The sequence below is a fragment of the Carettochelys insculpta genome, chromosome 18, assembly GCF_033958435.1.
Source record: "Carettochelys insculpta isolate YL-2023 chromosome 18, ASM3395843v1, whole genome shotgun sequence".
NCBI lineage: Eukaryota > Metazoa > Chordata > Testudines > Carettochelyidae > Carettochelys > Carettochelys insculpta.
In genome coordinates this window covers 29,729,352-29,744,524 of record NC_134154.1, presented here as the reverse complement: position 1 = coordinate 29,744,524, position 15,173 = coordinate 29,729,352, and the positions used below count along the sequence as shown (strand labels likewise).

At 44.2% G+C, this 15,173-nt stretch overlaps 1 protein-coding gene across 3 annotated transcripts in view; it reads right to left on the bottom strand.

Moving 5' to 3' along the window:
* ANKRD13A (ankyrin repeat domain 13A) overlaps positions 1–14,924 on the bottom strand; it is a 28,673-nt gene extending 13,749 nt beyond the window's left edge. For 2 of the 3 annotated variants that reach the window (XM_075012409.1, XM_075012410.1), the window contains exons 1-8: positions 14,616–14,924; positions 9,212–9,344; positions 8,926–9,050; positions 8,389–8,434; positions 7,471–7,614; positions 5,123–5,318; positions 3,603–3,669; positions 465–546 (exon numbers count right to left, since the gene is read on the bottom strand). In XM_075012409.1, coding sequence (XP_074868510.1) covers positions 465–546; positions 3,603–3,669; positions 5,123–5,318; positions 7,471–7,614; positions 8,389–8,434; positions 8,926–9,050; positions 9,212–9,344; positions 14,616–14,711 — 889 coding nt within the window. In that variant the 5' untranslated portion in view covers positions 14,712–14,924. Of the gene's footprint in view, positions 1–464; positions 547–3,602; positions 3,670–5,122; positions 5,319–7,470; positions 7,615–8,388; positions 8,435–8,925; positions 9,051–9,211; positions 9,345–10,030; positions 10,081–14,615 lie in introns of all 3 variants that reach the window. The other variant, XM_075012411.1, reaches the window with a different exon arrangement.
* Between the last annotated feature and the right edge of the window lie 249 nt (positions 14,925–15,173).

Here is a 15,173-nt window from a genome sequence, read left to right as displayed (position 1 = left end):
TGTCCTGGAACACAGAGAATTTAACGACAGATGAGAGTGAGAGATTTGCAAGTTAGGGTACATATTCAAATTTGACACATTAACACGTGGTATGAACAGAGACATCAACTACCTCATGCATTACAAAGACTGCGTCCCTTCCTTTGATGATTGTAATTATCTCAGACAGGACAATTAAGATCCCTCCCTCCCATCTCTCTCCCCCTTCCTTCAATCCTATTTGATTTGTCAGTTTTTATTGATTTTTTTTTTTTTTTTTTTGGTCCTCTGCACTTATGTCAGTCCGTATTGGAAATGAAATTGATCTGAAGAAGTGGGTCTGCCCCATGAAAGTTCATCACCAAATAAATCATTTTGTTAGTCTTTAAAGTGCTACATTTCTGCTGCTTTGTTTTGTTGGAGTGCAGACTAACACGGATACCTCTCTGTTACTATTTCATTTTAGATGACTAAGGGGAAATTACCTTTGTATCTTTTTTTCTCTTCTTCTGTCAAGTGTTCTGTTCGGATTTTTGTGACTATATTCACGTTGTTCGCCGTGTACACCTTTAAAAAAATATGCATTATTATCTATCCCATGTATTACTATTGCTCCTAGGGGCTCATACCACTGACAACTAATAAAGAAAAGAAAAATCCGCATCTTAAAAGATACCAAAGCAACAAGTTCGAGACGACAAACCAAAAGGCAGGGGAAAGAGGAGGGCAACAATCTGTCTACTTTTAAGAAATCAGAGATCAGCAAAACTTGAGTGTGGTCTACCTAACTCATTTTCCCATGAATTGTTAAAAAAGTTACACACATATATAGTAATGTCATTACTTTGACAGAGTCTCATGCTAATGCTGAGCTAGACAGGCATTGGCTGGACAAGCCGCTAAAAATCAATATCAAAATAGCTATCCAAGAAACAATTAACAATGGAAAACTAGTCAGCAGGAGTCACTTAGGTCTAATCCTACAGCAACAGCAAAAGTCAAAGACGTTGTAATTGATTTCACTGAACTGGGTCAGACCCTGGCAGAGAATCTCGGGAAAAGATTTACGTGCTTGCAGACAGACTTCCTTTTAATTAAGTTGATTCCAACTGAAAGATTGAATGGGCACTTTAAACTGAAGAAGCATAAAATTCCCCCATTTACATGTTAATCTTGAGGGAAGAGGAATAGGGAAAAGAAGTCAGCTACATGCATGCATCTCTCTCTCTCCCCTCCCCTGAAGAAGTCAACAATTAGATTCTGAGGATGGTATTTAGCTGATGATTCTTTTGATTATGCAGCATCTATCTAGAAGGTATTCTGGCTCTTGTTGGTGCACTCTCATACTTAGGAATAGTTCTACAGCAGTGATATCATTCAAACCTTTTTGGTTTGACTCCAAGCAACAAGAAGGGTAAGAAGGTTGCATTTACATTTTTGACCATATCACAGCTTCAAATTAATTCAATTTCACATGGTTTGATTGTACAGGTTGAAGTCACTAAACTTAACAAAAACGCCATCATATTAAAAGAACAGTAAGTCTGCAAAGACAAACCCAAGTTAAGATATGTCAGAACTAAGGTAACCTTAAACTGTCCTGTTTGAGCATTTACATTATTGCTACAATTTGATTACATGGTCACATAGCAGGAGATATGGACAGTGCTCACTGAATGGTAAGCTATGTGATGTTTGTTTGTATGGTTTTAATGTGCAGAAAATAACGTACTAGACTACACATCATCCAAATCCCTCACCAGAGGTAAATTAGCATGTCTTCATAGGTCTCCTATGGTGCTGTCATTGTACTATTGCAGTGCTTTATAAAGGTTAATGACTTTATGTTAACGACCCTGTGACCTAAGTAGGCATTATTCCCATTTTACACATAGGCATCTGAAGCACAGACCAATTAAGTGTCAACAAACTGAGTGCCCAATTTCACAAGTCAAAGATCTTATTTTTCAGAATACTTAGAAAATTCTGTGTTCAGAGTACCTCTCCAATTGAGCTCAGGTGCAGTTGAGAGTTCTCAGTTTTTTGCAGTGTGTGGTGCCAACCAGAGGCACCAGACCACTGAAGGTTTTGTGCACCCATATATAGCACAGCTAGGTCTAAACAAGGTGACAAAGGCATTAAAAACTGAGGCCAGGCCACTGTTCACCAGTTTCGTAGCCAACGGGAGATGGCAGAAACAGTTTTCTGAAGTCTTGCACATAGTGCTATGGGAGAACACTACACCAGTGATGAATTCAGGAGCCTCCTAAGCTGCAAGACTGAACTGACCAATTGTAGGTATGCACCAGCAACCAAAAGTGAATAAATCACGGTTGTGAACCATTCACAATGCTTTCCACTGCCCACCAACATAGCTTCTGTTCAGCCTCAGCCAGCTGTTCTTTGTTCTTGGATTTCACCCACGCACAAGGCCATCTGGTGAAGGAAGTTATCTGCATATTGCTGGCACGGGAGTCCGTGTTGCTTCACCAGATCATCAAATGGCTTTTGTAGATAGATGAATAGGAGTGGAGGGAGAAGTGATCCTCCCTTGTGGAGCTCCGCAAGGGAGGAGCTCATGAGCAGAGGTACCGTTTCCCATCACCACTCATTGGCTGCAGCCATCCAACCATTTTAATGCACTACCTTTGTCTTGTCTGAGAAAGGTGGCAGGAGTCAAAGTATCTTTGATTTCAGTTTTTGAAAAGGTTAAAATTTGTGAGGGAAATATGACATCTCATTTAAATACAGATGGAACCTCTCTCATCCAGCACGGGAGTCTATGTTTTGTCTATGTCCACTTATCATGGGTGTTGCCAAATTTCCCATGGTCCCATAAAAGTTGTTTACAGCCACCAGCCCTTGTGCTCAGTGTTCTGTATGATTATGAGTTCTAATTTATCCCCAAATGTCTTCTAAGAGTCCGGTAAGCCATGGAAGTGTGCGTAATGCTACTAAAATAGATAATATTGACCTCCCATGGTTCGGCAAATTCTCTAGCTTGGCACTGGTTAGGTCACGAGGGTGCCGGACTAGAGAGAAGTTCAACCTGTATATTGGCCTGCCATACTGCTCATCAGCAGAGTTGGGATCTTCAGCTTATGTGATAGAAGACTGTGCTACTGATCTCACGGAGTAACTGGGAGCAGAAGGTGGTCATTATCTCTAGTGGCAGATCTAGAAGGAGATGGAGATACTTTGCTACTGGATTTCACAGCTACTTAACAGGCAGCAAAGGAATGTAACTATGCAGAAATAATTAGCTCAGTTCAAAGTTCTGGAGTAAGCATTTTCTCATAGTTACACCTTTCTCTGCAAAGCTTTCTCCCTGTCTGCTTTTGCTCCGACTCTCACCCTGTTTCCTGAGCTCCTGCTCCCTTATCTGTGACAATCTCCAGGGTGGCTGTTACCCATTTCCCTGCCACTCCTCATCACTCTCATTCCCTTGCTATTTGGTATCCCTTTCAAGGCTTCTCACTCTCAAAAAAGATCTGGTGGCAAAACAAAGAAGTTACACATGCCAAAGGACACTATAAAAATCCAAGATACACAAGGGATAAAGAAGATCAAATTAGAACTCAATTAGCTATGAGACATCTTAGTTGTAAAGAATGGCTTTTTACCTTTGCTTCATAACCATTAACACCTTCTGCTTTCTCTGTCCTCCATACCCAAAATCCAGAGGTATTTCTGATAAAAGATAAACACCACAATAGTCTATATATTTGCAGTTTATGTTGAGCTCCAAGCCCCTGTTTTCCCTACCAACTTTTCACCTGAATAGTATTTTGAGCATTACTAAATGTAACAGCTCTAGAGAAAAGGTACAGCAGTTACCTAATATGATCTTGCAAATACCAACACCAACATAGCAATCAGTAATTTCCGTTCCCATTCAGAGGCTGGCTTAAGTGTAGAGACCAATGAACTGTGACATTATTTTGTTATTTGAATGCCTGACCATCTAGGAATTGGGAGGTTCTGGAAACCAGGGCATTGTATCACACAGAAAAATCACTCCTAACTTCCTGAGCTTAATTTCAAACAGCAGCATGTAGCTGCCAGTTGGGGAACTGGGTTGGCAGAGCAGAGAAACAGTTATCTAATAAAACATTAGGTAATGGTTACAAAGTGCTCAAGTCCCATTTTCAAAATGAATTTAGACACTTGGCTCTAAATCCCATTGAAATCCTATGAATCTCAGGACTTCAGCATTTTAAAACATTACCCCTTCAGTACATCTCAGTATTCAAGAAAAAGAAAACTTTACTGTGAACCACTTAGCGCCATGGCATCTAATACACTTGCCACTCGCTGTGTGGCAAACTGGACACCATGGTGAGACAAAATGCAGCTCCTCAGAGCCGTGCATGTTGAGCGCCCTCCACCTGCTCTGTGCACGCACCCGACCACTTGCTGGGACAAGTGCTTGGTGACAGCAGGGGCTGCTCCTGCACCTCTTGCTCTGGTGCAGCTCCTATGTCCCCAGAGCGGCGTGGCTCCTGAGGCTTGGCACAACCCCTGTGGGCCTGGCACATCCCCACTGGTGGCAGTTCAGGCCCCAGCGTGGCTCCTGGGGCAACAGCTCTGGTGAGTTGCTGGCATTCAGTTTGCGGGGGGTGTGGGAGGTGCCCGTCTCTGAGGGAGCGGGAGGGCATTGTTGGAGTGCAGGGTGGGGTGGGGCTGAGGGTGGAGGCTTTATTTAGAGTGGGGAAGGGTGGAGCAGGGAAGCCTGGCTCTGGGGGAGAGGGAGGGGGAGCATTCACTTATTTAGAGCGGGGAAGGCAGGGGGGTTGTGGCGAATGCAGAAGGATGACAACCACAAGCGTATTGGACACCACAGACTTAGTGACTTGGGATAGCTGCATTCCCTTAGTGGCTGCAATCCTGTACTCAAGATTTGACAAACTTTTCCTTGCACTAAAAAGACCAAATCAATCCCCACCTAACCCCCCTTCCAGCTGTCATAACAACTGCTTTATAAAGTATCTGCACAGAGCAAAATATACCACTTATGGTTACATACAGTATTATTTTTAAGCTATGTATTACAAACCTTTTAAAAGTTACACTGCAAGCATAATAATCTTGCATATTTTATATTGGGAAGACTTGTTCATTAACAGAAGCTTAACTACCTTACCTTTCAAAAGCAATATTTTTAGTATCAAGGCACGTATTAATAATGGGAGATGTAAGGCGTCTTTCCACTTCCCTTCTTTCTGGTGTCATAGAGCTCAATGTCAGATGCTTCATTTGTTGAGATATTTCAAAACGCTCTGTTGTGACAACTTTGTCATCGTGGTTTATCTCAATTAGTTCTGCCCAGCCTCCAGTATCTGTTGAAAGGACATATCTTATGCACTACAGACTTCAGAACAGACCTTCATTATAAAGAACTGACCAAGGCACTGAGGCTGCATCTACACTATGAAATTCGAATTTAAGGCAGTTAGCTCGACATTACCACCTGACTGTCTTCACTGTAAATACCATTAGCTCGATTTTGGGAGCACTAATATCAAGATTACAATATTGCCATTCCCTGATGGCTATAGCATTGAGCTCAAATTCAGAAGTTCGATTAAAAACAGTGTGGAAGCGCAATGTCTTAAAATCGAATTTGTTAGCCTCCAGAGGTGTCCCGTATGTAACCCACAATGCCCCTCAGTGCTCCGCTCTGTCTGCTACTCTCCAGTTTGCCAGAAATAGGTAACAGGAAGACTGAATTTCAAAGCAGGAGAAGCAAGCCTGTGGCTGTAGGTTCATGTTTGTATGAGAGCCTGAAAAATGTCTCTCTTTCCTTGCAATAGGCGCTGTGAGCGCATCTACCCATTACAAATAGCCCCTGCATGGAGTTTGTGGTTCTGTCACTACACATTTTTTTTTTCCTGCACTGCCTTGAGCCAGCCACTGCCCCACTACACAATGTCGCAACCAGGGTGTTGTGGGGGAGGGGGCGGCGTCAAGCTTGCAAAAGATGCCAAGGAACTTCTTGTCAGTGGTTTATATTTGTGCGCGAACAGGTGCCATGCAGTCAGGGTCTTTCCTGCACTCAGCCTGCCGTTCAGTGCTGACCGTGCTGCCAGGCAGCACCATGTTCTAGCTTGTGCATGTTTAGGGCTGCAAGGGCAAGAAAGATACTCGGGGGCTTGCTGCCTCTAAGGGGAAGTCTCCCCTAGTGGCTACAATACCTGGGGGCTTTCTGCTGCCAGAGGGCAGTCTCCCCCAGCAGCTAAGATGTGGGGGGACTACTTCAGCTACTTCAACATTCCAAGAGGCTCTGCAGCTGCAAACCACAGCACACTCCACCAAAAATCTTTTCGGGAGCTTGCTGCCCACTGCAGATACCTGCTGGTTTTATATTTTGATTATAAAATCTTTTTGCTAACATCAGTCTTCATGCTTTGACCCTCTCAGAAATTCCTGTTTGCGTTATAGGTTCAGTGTATGGTATTTCCCTGCCAGCCATCACCCGTCTTGGCAATATCTATGTAGGGAAGGGGAAAGTCAAAAATTCTTTTCTCCTAGACTTTTCTATCCTCTTTCTATTAACTTTGAGAATACAGTCCAGGTTCTTATATTATTTTCAGGGATCAGATGCAATGATGGGATGGGGGACACTGAGTGGATGGTCAGTTGTGAATTCAGCTACAGAAAAAAGACACTTCTATAAACTTTTTTGCTGTCTCTGTGGGTGCCCTACTTTTCCTTCATTTCAACAGGAAAAATGGACGTCTGCGTAGCATGGGAGGGGAATGAGTAAAATTCAATGTGGGAAAATGATGTCAAAGACCAGCGGGCATACCTAGAATGCTAGGGGGATGAGGGAACTGTGGGATAGGTTGCCACAATACATTACTGCAACAGTCGATGTTTACCAATTGAGCGTAGCAGCAATAAGTTGACTTTGTGAGGAGCACATGGAGAGGTGAGGATAGTCAAAATTGAGTTTATTAATTCCAGAATTACAATAATCAATATTAATAAGGTCAAATTTCTCTCGTAGTAAAGACGTAGCCACAGTACAGACCAAAATGAGGATTAAAGCAGCCTTTCAAAATTTTAAATCACTCACTTACCCAGAGGAATTTTTTGGAGTTACTACAACTAACATGGTAAGGATGTGTGAGCAGACTGCATGCCTGCCCAAGGTATTTTTATGATAATTGTGCATAATGGATTTAAGAGACCGTAAGAATGAAGATTCAGGCCTTTAAGAACAAAAATACCTCTGATTTCTTTCTGTTTTTGTTGAGAGTGGGCGAAAAGAATAAAGTCAAGTTCCAGTGATTCATATTTGCTCTAGAAGATTTTTCTTAACAGAAAGTCCAATCACTTCTACTTAGCCCAGTGGCCTAAAATGCCAGAAAATGCACTTCACAGCATAAACAGGTCTGTGAAAGCACATGACAATAAAACTTAAAAGTACATGTCCTTTCCAATAACACTGAAAGTCTGTCAGAATAATTTATGTTCTACATAATTTACCTTCTCCCTTGAAAATTAAGCTACGTCTTCCTCGTTCCCAGCTCATATTTTCAAAGCCCAATAATGTAATATCAACGCGTAACTTAGCACCACTTTTCCAGATGCGACAAGTATCATTTGGACATACTCTGGAAACTAATGGAACTACAAAAGAAACAAAATGACACACACAGATGCAAATATAAAAATCCTTAATAGAAAGAACAAGTGTCGGAAGACTAAATTCAACCAAAAGTTATGTGCTTGATACAAAAATTGCTCAATGAAACGTTATGACCTGTGTTGTGCAAAACATAAGAGAGATGATTATGTTCTTTCCTAGCTCGAAACCCATCAACCAATGCATAGATAACAAGAATAGTGATTCTCAGTACTGATTTTTGATTTATTGATGAACACAATAGGGAAATGAAATATTAGACCATACCAGTGACCTGATGCAATTTTGTATCCTGCCTCTTGCAGTGCTAAATACGTTGAGGTTTGGAGAATGTCAAACCACTTGTAAAGCTATTTTGAGGTATAAAGTAATAAGCTTCCTGAATATTTCATGTCTTGATGCATAGTGTTTGTGCAGCTCTTATGTCTCCCAAGTATCAGTTCTTCTAAGAACTTAGCCATCCTTTCAACGCAGTACTCCCCGCCCCCCACCCCTTTTTTTTTTTTTTTTTTTTTTGTAAACAAAGCAAAACAAAAAACCCTCAGATATCTGCAGGAAAGGTACAATTTGTGCAGCAGGTAAAAGTGATCAGAAGGAATCTTAAGACTCAAAGGACTTTGTGAGCTGAAGTTAAAAGTGAGATTGGAGAGAATAAGAGCTCTACGTGCGTGTGTGTGTTTCAAACATACTTATTATACGAACAATTCTTAAAATTTAGAGGAATAAGATTTTAAAAAATCCCCCCAAAACAAACTTACCCCAGCTAGTGAATTCCCATTTCATTTCCACATAAAAATCAGAAGTCTAGTGTAGAAACAAAATACTCAATGAACCAATGAGGAAAAGAATACTAGATTATTTAGAAACAAGAGAAAGTACAGGTTGAGATGCTCCTGACAGTACACACAATGAAATAATAACAAGTATGAATTTTACAGGAGGTAAAACTGAAATTAATTGAAATTAATGGGCACAGAGTGTAACATTGTTCTGTAAGTCTAACTATCATTGTTTTTTTATTGCATTACTCTTCATTTGTTATTCTAATTCACATAACTTTCAGTCTTTAACACAGAAAGAATAAGCATCCTTTTCCAAGACCCAAGAATAGTAATAAAAAGAAAAAACTCCATCATCTCCCATATGTTTATATAGAGCTGATAGACATAATTTTGAACTGAATAATGCATCAACTGGACTTTAAAAGTAGCAGATTTATGTAAACTGGAACCAAACTAACAATTCCTCCAGAAGCAACTGACAAGCATGCTATTCGTATCTCATGAAGCATTTACCTCATTAATTTTTTGAAGTAATTCAGGAACCCCTCCAAGCGTTGCAGACGTTTGGTGGTAGTCCCGATGCTGTAGAATCAGGTGTGCCATCTCTGGGTCTCCTGTGCTTACAGCCTCGTGTAAAACTGCAAGAAACCCAAACACAGGCTAGGTTTAATATTAACAAAAGCGAAGTGAATGAACACTGCAGCCATACCCCATGATCCTAAGGTGACATTTATGGGGACAGATTTTTGTTTAAGGTGACAGCTATTAACATACAACTGTCTTTGAGCTGATCTCTTACCTGTCCATCCCTGTGCATTCTCTTTGGTAACATCTGCCTTGTGTCGAAGGAGGACTTTAGCAGACTCTATATATCCCAAGGAAACAGCAAGGTGCAGCAAGGTCCGACCCCGTGGGTCACGCTGATCAACGTCCTGTTGAGTAATCAAGAATCAGCTAATGAGGAAACTGCTATCAAATGTAAATCATCAGAACACGTTTTAAGTTAAACAAAGATTTTCAGCAATAAGCTGTACTAGCTCAATGCGTATTATGTGCACCTACAAAACAGTTTATTGCTTGGAACTACTTATCCTACATGACTTGCTTTGATATGGCTACTGAATTGCCTATTTGTCTTCTTAAAAACTTGATCCCACTTCCTTACTGAAATCTGACAGGAGTAGAATTGGGCACCACAGAAGTGATTGTGGGTAAGGAAGATTGCATCACCATGATGGAAAATGGGGAGGAGGAAAACAAAACAGTCTATATTATGCTCCTCTTGTTCTTCATGAACAGTTTCTTTTAAGAGACGTAGACAGTGTTCTATTCTTTTTATTTTGTACCAGGAGTAGCCACCAGTTAAATGCACACAGGAAGGGATAATGAAAGACATCCAACATGCTAAAATCAGCAAAAATTTAAAAGAGCAGGCGATAATTTACAATGCACATTTTGTATTTGGGGTGAGTATATGGAAGAACATGTCAGTTAAAATATCAACTGTTTCACTGACACAAAGAACAATGGAGAGTGAGTTCATTCTCTACAAATCACTAAGAAATGCAATTACACAAGGCACAAATAGCCAAAACATGCAAGCACAATATATTCATACCTTACATATATTTTTCACTACTAGCTTTAGAAACAGAAGAGCATCTATAACTAAAGGAAAATGGGAAAAGTCAATATCGGGCTAAGAAAGGAAAGTGATTACATCAACTTAACATGTTTATTCGACAGCATTATGTTTAAAACACCAACTAGTAAGCAAAAAGAAATTTGAGTTAAGCTATCCTAATTTCAGACCTGCAGCTCATATGACCTTCAGTTTGATTTGCTATAAACTGCAATGCCTAATGCAGTGGCAAAACAAAAAGACTTTGGTAAAATCTTATCTGAATTTCTTTACTGTGGTTAGCCTGTGGCTGTACATTGCATCCGTCTGTCATTTCGTATGCTAACTGTATCTGGTGAGTTACCTTAAATCCCTCAAGACCTATCATGGAACATCTGTCACACACAACAAGCAGTTTGTCCTGAAGACATTAGAGGAAGTATACTCCTGGAATGTCTTTTAAAACTTTAATTTAAGAGAGATGTTTCAGTCTTTCCAACCTTTGATATGTTGCCTTTTCTTTTTTCTTTTTTTTTTAAATAAAAACGATCTTTGTGGCAGGAAATTGGACTACTGTGTGCATAAACAGGGCTTTATGCATTGTGGTTGATAGCAGAATACAGATTAAAATACACTGAGGCAGTAAACTCATCTTTGTTAAGTTTCAAGTGTTTATTTTAATACTGTTTTACCCTTAAAAGAGATGAATAAAAGATTCAGTAACATTTATAGACATTTCCTTAGTATAGACCAAAGATTATATGAATTAGAGACAGTAACAACATTCCAAAAGTCTCCAGAAAACAACACAGATGTGCTTTATGCCAATGCTAGTGTTTTATAGTCTACAGCTAGAGTTGTGGACAATCATTAGGATTTGTGTCAGAAGGTGGCATTAGCTGATGAGTTGAAAACACATTCACTATCTCAGGCACAATAAAAGCAAGCAAGCAAGCTATGCTTCTGACAGTCTGTGCTGTGCACTACTGAAACTCAAAGTTCTGTGTATACCCGTAGCAGGTATCATCATCATAACTTAGGCACCTGTTACAATAGCATGCAATACTGTCTGTTGCTTGGGATCTGATGTAGATTTTTGAACACATTTCCTACTTCCTCTCTCAATATTAGTACTTTCATTACAGCTCATGCCTGACTGGTGGATTATTGCATTTTCTGTTCTACAGTGCATCATGATCAGTTATTTTCTATCACAGTTGTGATTCTATATCCTAGCAAATCTGAAGCTGCTGGGCTCCTATGTTCTCAGGCAGTCAGTGAAGATCAGCAGACTACACTTACAATAAGCTCGTTGTGTTTTAACCAGGAAGGAAATTACTGCATTACTATCTTTGGAAGGCAGTGATCTTACTACCAGATCAGTAATAGGGGAGGGAAGATAAGGGGTCTTTTTTTTTTTTTTTAAAATAACATAGGGAGATACACATCTCATAGATCTGGAAGGAACCTTGGGAGGTCATCTAATCCAGTTCCCTGCCCTCTTGGCAGGACCAACCACCATCCCTGACAATTTTTTTTTTTCTTTTTTTATATCGATTTGCACCACACCCCTAAATGGCCTCCTCAAAGAGTGAACTCACCACTCTGGATTTAGCAAGCCAATGCTCAAACCACTGAGCTATCCGTCCCTGCCCCAACAAAAGATAAAGGCTACGTCTACACGTGCCCCAAACTTCGAAATGGCCATGCAAATGGCCATTTCGAAGTTTACTAATGAAGCGCTGAAATGCATATTCAGCGCTTCATTAGCATGCGGGCGGCAGCCGCGCTTCGAAATTGACGCTCCTTGCCGCCGCGCGGCGCGTCCAGACGGGGCTCCTTTTCGAAAGGACGCCGCCTACTTCGAAGTCCCCTTATTCCCATGAGCTCATTGGAATAAGGGGACTTCGAAGTAGGCGGCGTCCTTTCGAAAAGGAGCCCCGTCTGGACGCGCCGCACAGCGGCAAGGCGCATCAATTTCGAAGCGCGGCTGCCGCCCGCATGCTAATGAAGCGCTGAATATGCATTTCAGCGCTTCATTAGTAAACTTCGAAATGGCCATTTGCATGGCCATTTCGAAGTTTGGGGCACGTGTAGACACAGCCAAAGAAAGAAAAATAAAACGTTGCAATTTTCAATGGGCTGACCCTATCTGAGCATGCTATTTGATTAAAAAAATTTGTTTCTCTTTGCTGTGGGCTCCCTCCACAAAGCTTCCCACCCCACAGCTAGGTGGCACTCATTTACTGCTTTTCTGGCAAAAAGCATTAGTGCATGTCACACCTGCCTGTCTTCTGGCATTCCTTAAAATGATTTCTCACATTTCCCTAAAAGCTACAGGTTAAAACTCCCAAACCCAACACTCTCTCATCTGGCAACACCCATCGTTCAGCAGAACCATGGATCTTGCAGGACCAGAGTGCCAAGGCTGGGAGGAGGAGGAGGGGCCAGCCCGACCAGTGGCAGGAGCACAGGACAGAGCACCCACAGCTGGTCTGGCAGCAAGGGGTCGGGGACAGCAGCAGGGAGCAGTGGCCCAGGCTGGTGAGATGGCAGCCCAGGCTGGGAAGGGGCAGCTCATTGCCACGGCTGAGCAGGAAGCCATGGCAGCACCCAGACATGCGGCCCCAGGAAACTGTGGCTGGGGTCAGGCAAGAAGCTGTAGCCCAGGGAAGTTACAGTTGGGAAGGGAGGAAGAGAGGGGCTCAGGAAGCCATGGGCAGGGAGGCCAGGAGCAGGAGCTGAAGCCAGCAGGGGGGAGAATTGACCAAAATCCTTGGTCCAGGACCCCTCAGGTCCCGAAGTTGCTGGACCAGGGAAGCTGAACCTGTACAGAGTTGAGGAAAAATGGTAATACAGTAGACCCCTAAGTTACATGGGGGTCGCATTCCTCACAACTCCCGCATTACTCAAATTTCATGCAAGTTGGGGGAGCCAGGAACCAGGCAGCAGCCTGGCTCCCCTGGGCTTGCAGGAGCCAGGAAACTCACCAGCCCACCAGGAATGGTCAGTCTCCTGGCTCCCAGAGTGGCAGGGAGCTGGGACCCAGGTGACAACCTGGATCTGGTCTCTTGGGTGCTTGCAGGACCTGGGAAACTGACCAGCATGTGGCGGGTCAGTTTTCCAAGTCCCACCAGCACAAGAAAGCCGGAGACCAGGCTGCCCTTGGTTCCTATGTCCCCGCCACTAGCTGGTCAGTCTCCCAAGTCCCATAAGTGCAGGGGAGTCAGGAAGCAAGCTACAGCTTCATCTTGGGCTGCTGCTGGGAGATTGGCTGGGAGCCCAGACACTTCCCAGTCATTGGGCAGCACGGGACGCCTGACCCTGCCAGCCACAGTTCCTGTGGTAGGTGCTACTGGCTGGGCTCAGCGCCCCAGACATGGGACAGCAGGATCCACCCCGTCCCCACCTGGGGATCCTGTGGCAGGTGCTGATGAATGGGCTCAGTGCCCCAGCCGCAGGTTGGCAGGATCCACCTTGTGCCCCAAGCGGACTGGGCACCCCAGCTGTGCGGTTGCGGAATCCACGCTGCCCCCCTCAGCCAGGGATCCCGTGGCTGAAGCTGCAGGCTGGGCTCGGTGCCCCCGCCAGCTCCCAGTGTGGAGCTGCCGGGTCCCTCCACTCCCTAGTCAGGGATCCCATGGCTGTTGGGAGGGCTCCGCACCCAGCTAGCTTCTGGATGCAGCCCCCCGCCTCCCTCCTGCAGTGGCTAGGGCTGCACTGGCAAAGCTTTGCTCCCTGGCAGCAGCCCTTTAACAAGCCAGGAGCAAATCCCTCTGTGAAGGGGGAAAGAGAGGTGGCAGAGCAGTTGGCTCTGCCAGCAGAGCCCCACCAGCCGCTGCGTGCGGGGGGAGTAGGGGCAGGGGATCCCCTTGACAGGGGGCTCTCCTCCCCTGCACTGCGGCGGCTGGGGCTGCGCTGGTGGAGCTCCTTAACAGACGGATGACCTGCCCCCCACCCCCCTGTACAGCAGCTGTTGGGGCTAAACTGGCAAAGCCAAGTGCTCCGCCAGCTCGCATCTGAGGGGATTCCTGTACTCTCTACATATACCCTATATTATCATTTTTGCTCCATATCTGATGTAGTGGGTCCTACCCACAAAAGCTCATTACCTAATAAATAAAACAGTTAGTCTTTAAGGTGCTACAGGACTGCTGGCTTTGTTTTGCTAAGATACAGACTAACATGACTACCCCCTGAGACTGGACAGAGCTGTTTACAATCTATCTGTATCTCTCTCTAGGCCTATTTCTGGCTTTACTGAAAGACAATCAGATATTTAATAATCAAAACCTGCATGACAAAGAGTATAATCACTGTATCTTCCTGAAGTGACAATCACTAGTGAACAGCTGTAAAAATAAACAAACAAAAACACACGTCAAAGAGCTTAACAAAGAGAACCAAAATATTAGGCTTCTTTCCAGGTCCCTAGGTCACACAAAATGCATATGAATGATCAATTATCCAGATTTAGATATCACAACATAATGCCCTACATTCTGCCTGTGGCAGTCTTAGAGGACATTCCCTGTTCTACAATAAACCACTTCACCACATGTCGGTCTGGTGCCTGCTTTACCTTTCCTTCCAGCTCTTTATCCAGCTGTCTGTAGTCATTATTCCAGACTAAGGCGTGCAGAGGATACCTGCTCCTAGCCTCACCTAGGACGCTCATCCTGGCCCTCACCCGAGGGCACAACCTTCCCTGGGCGCTGCCTGCCCACTGCGCTCTCCCTCTTCGCTCAGCGACAGCCCCACCAGAGCCTCTCCGCACTGGTACCCACCCGCGTCTGGTGCCTCACGGATACTATCAGCCAGCTTCAAACAGCCCACACCCCAGCTCCTGCACCCTCCATTCCCCCACAGGCTCCCAGCCCTACAGGGCTCTGCCCGCTCCGGGGCTCCCTGCCCCCTCCGCCCCGCCCCCACAGTGGCTCCCAGCCCCCTCGGCGCCTCCCCCGCCCCCAGTGGCTCCCAGCCCCCTCGGTCACTGCCCCCTCACGGGCTCCCAGCCCCCCCCGCCCCACAGGGCCCTCCCGTCTCCTAAGCCCAGCCCCCCCCCCCGCTTGCCCACTCTCTCCAAGAAGCTTCACCGCCGAGCAGTAGCCGGAACGAACCACTAGGCTCCCGGAAGAGG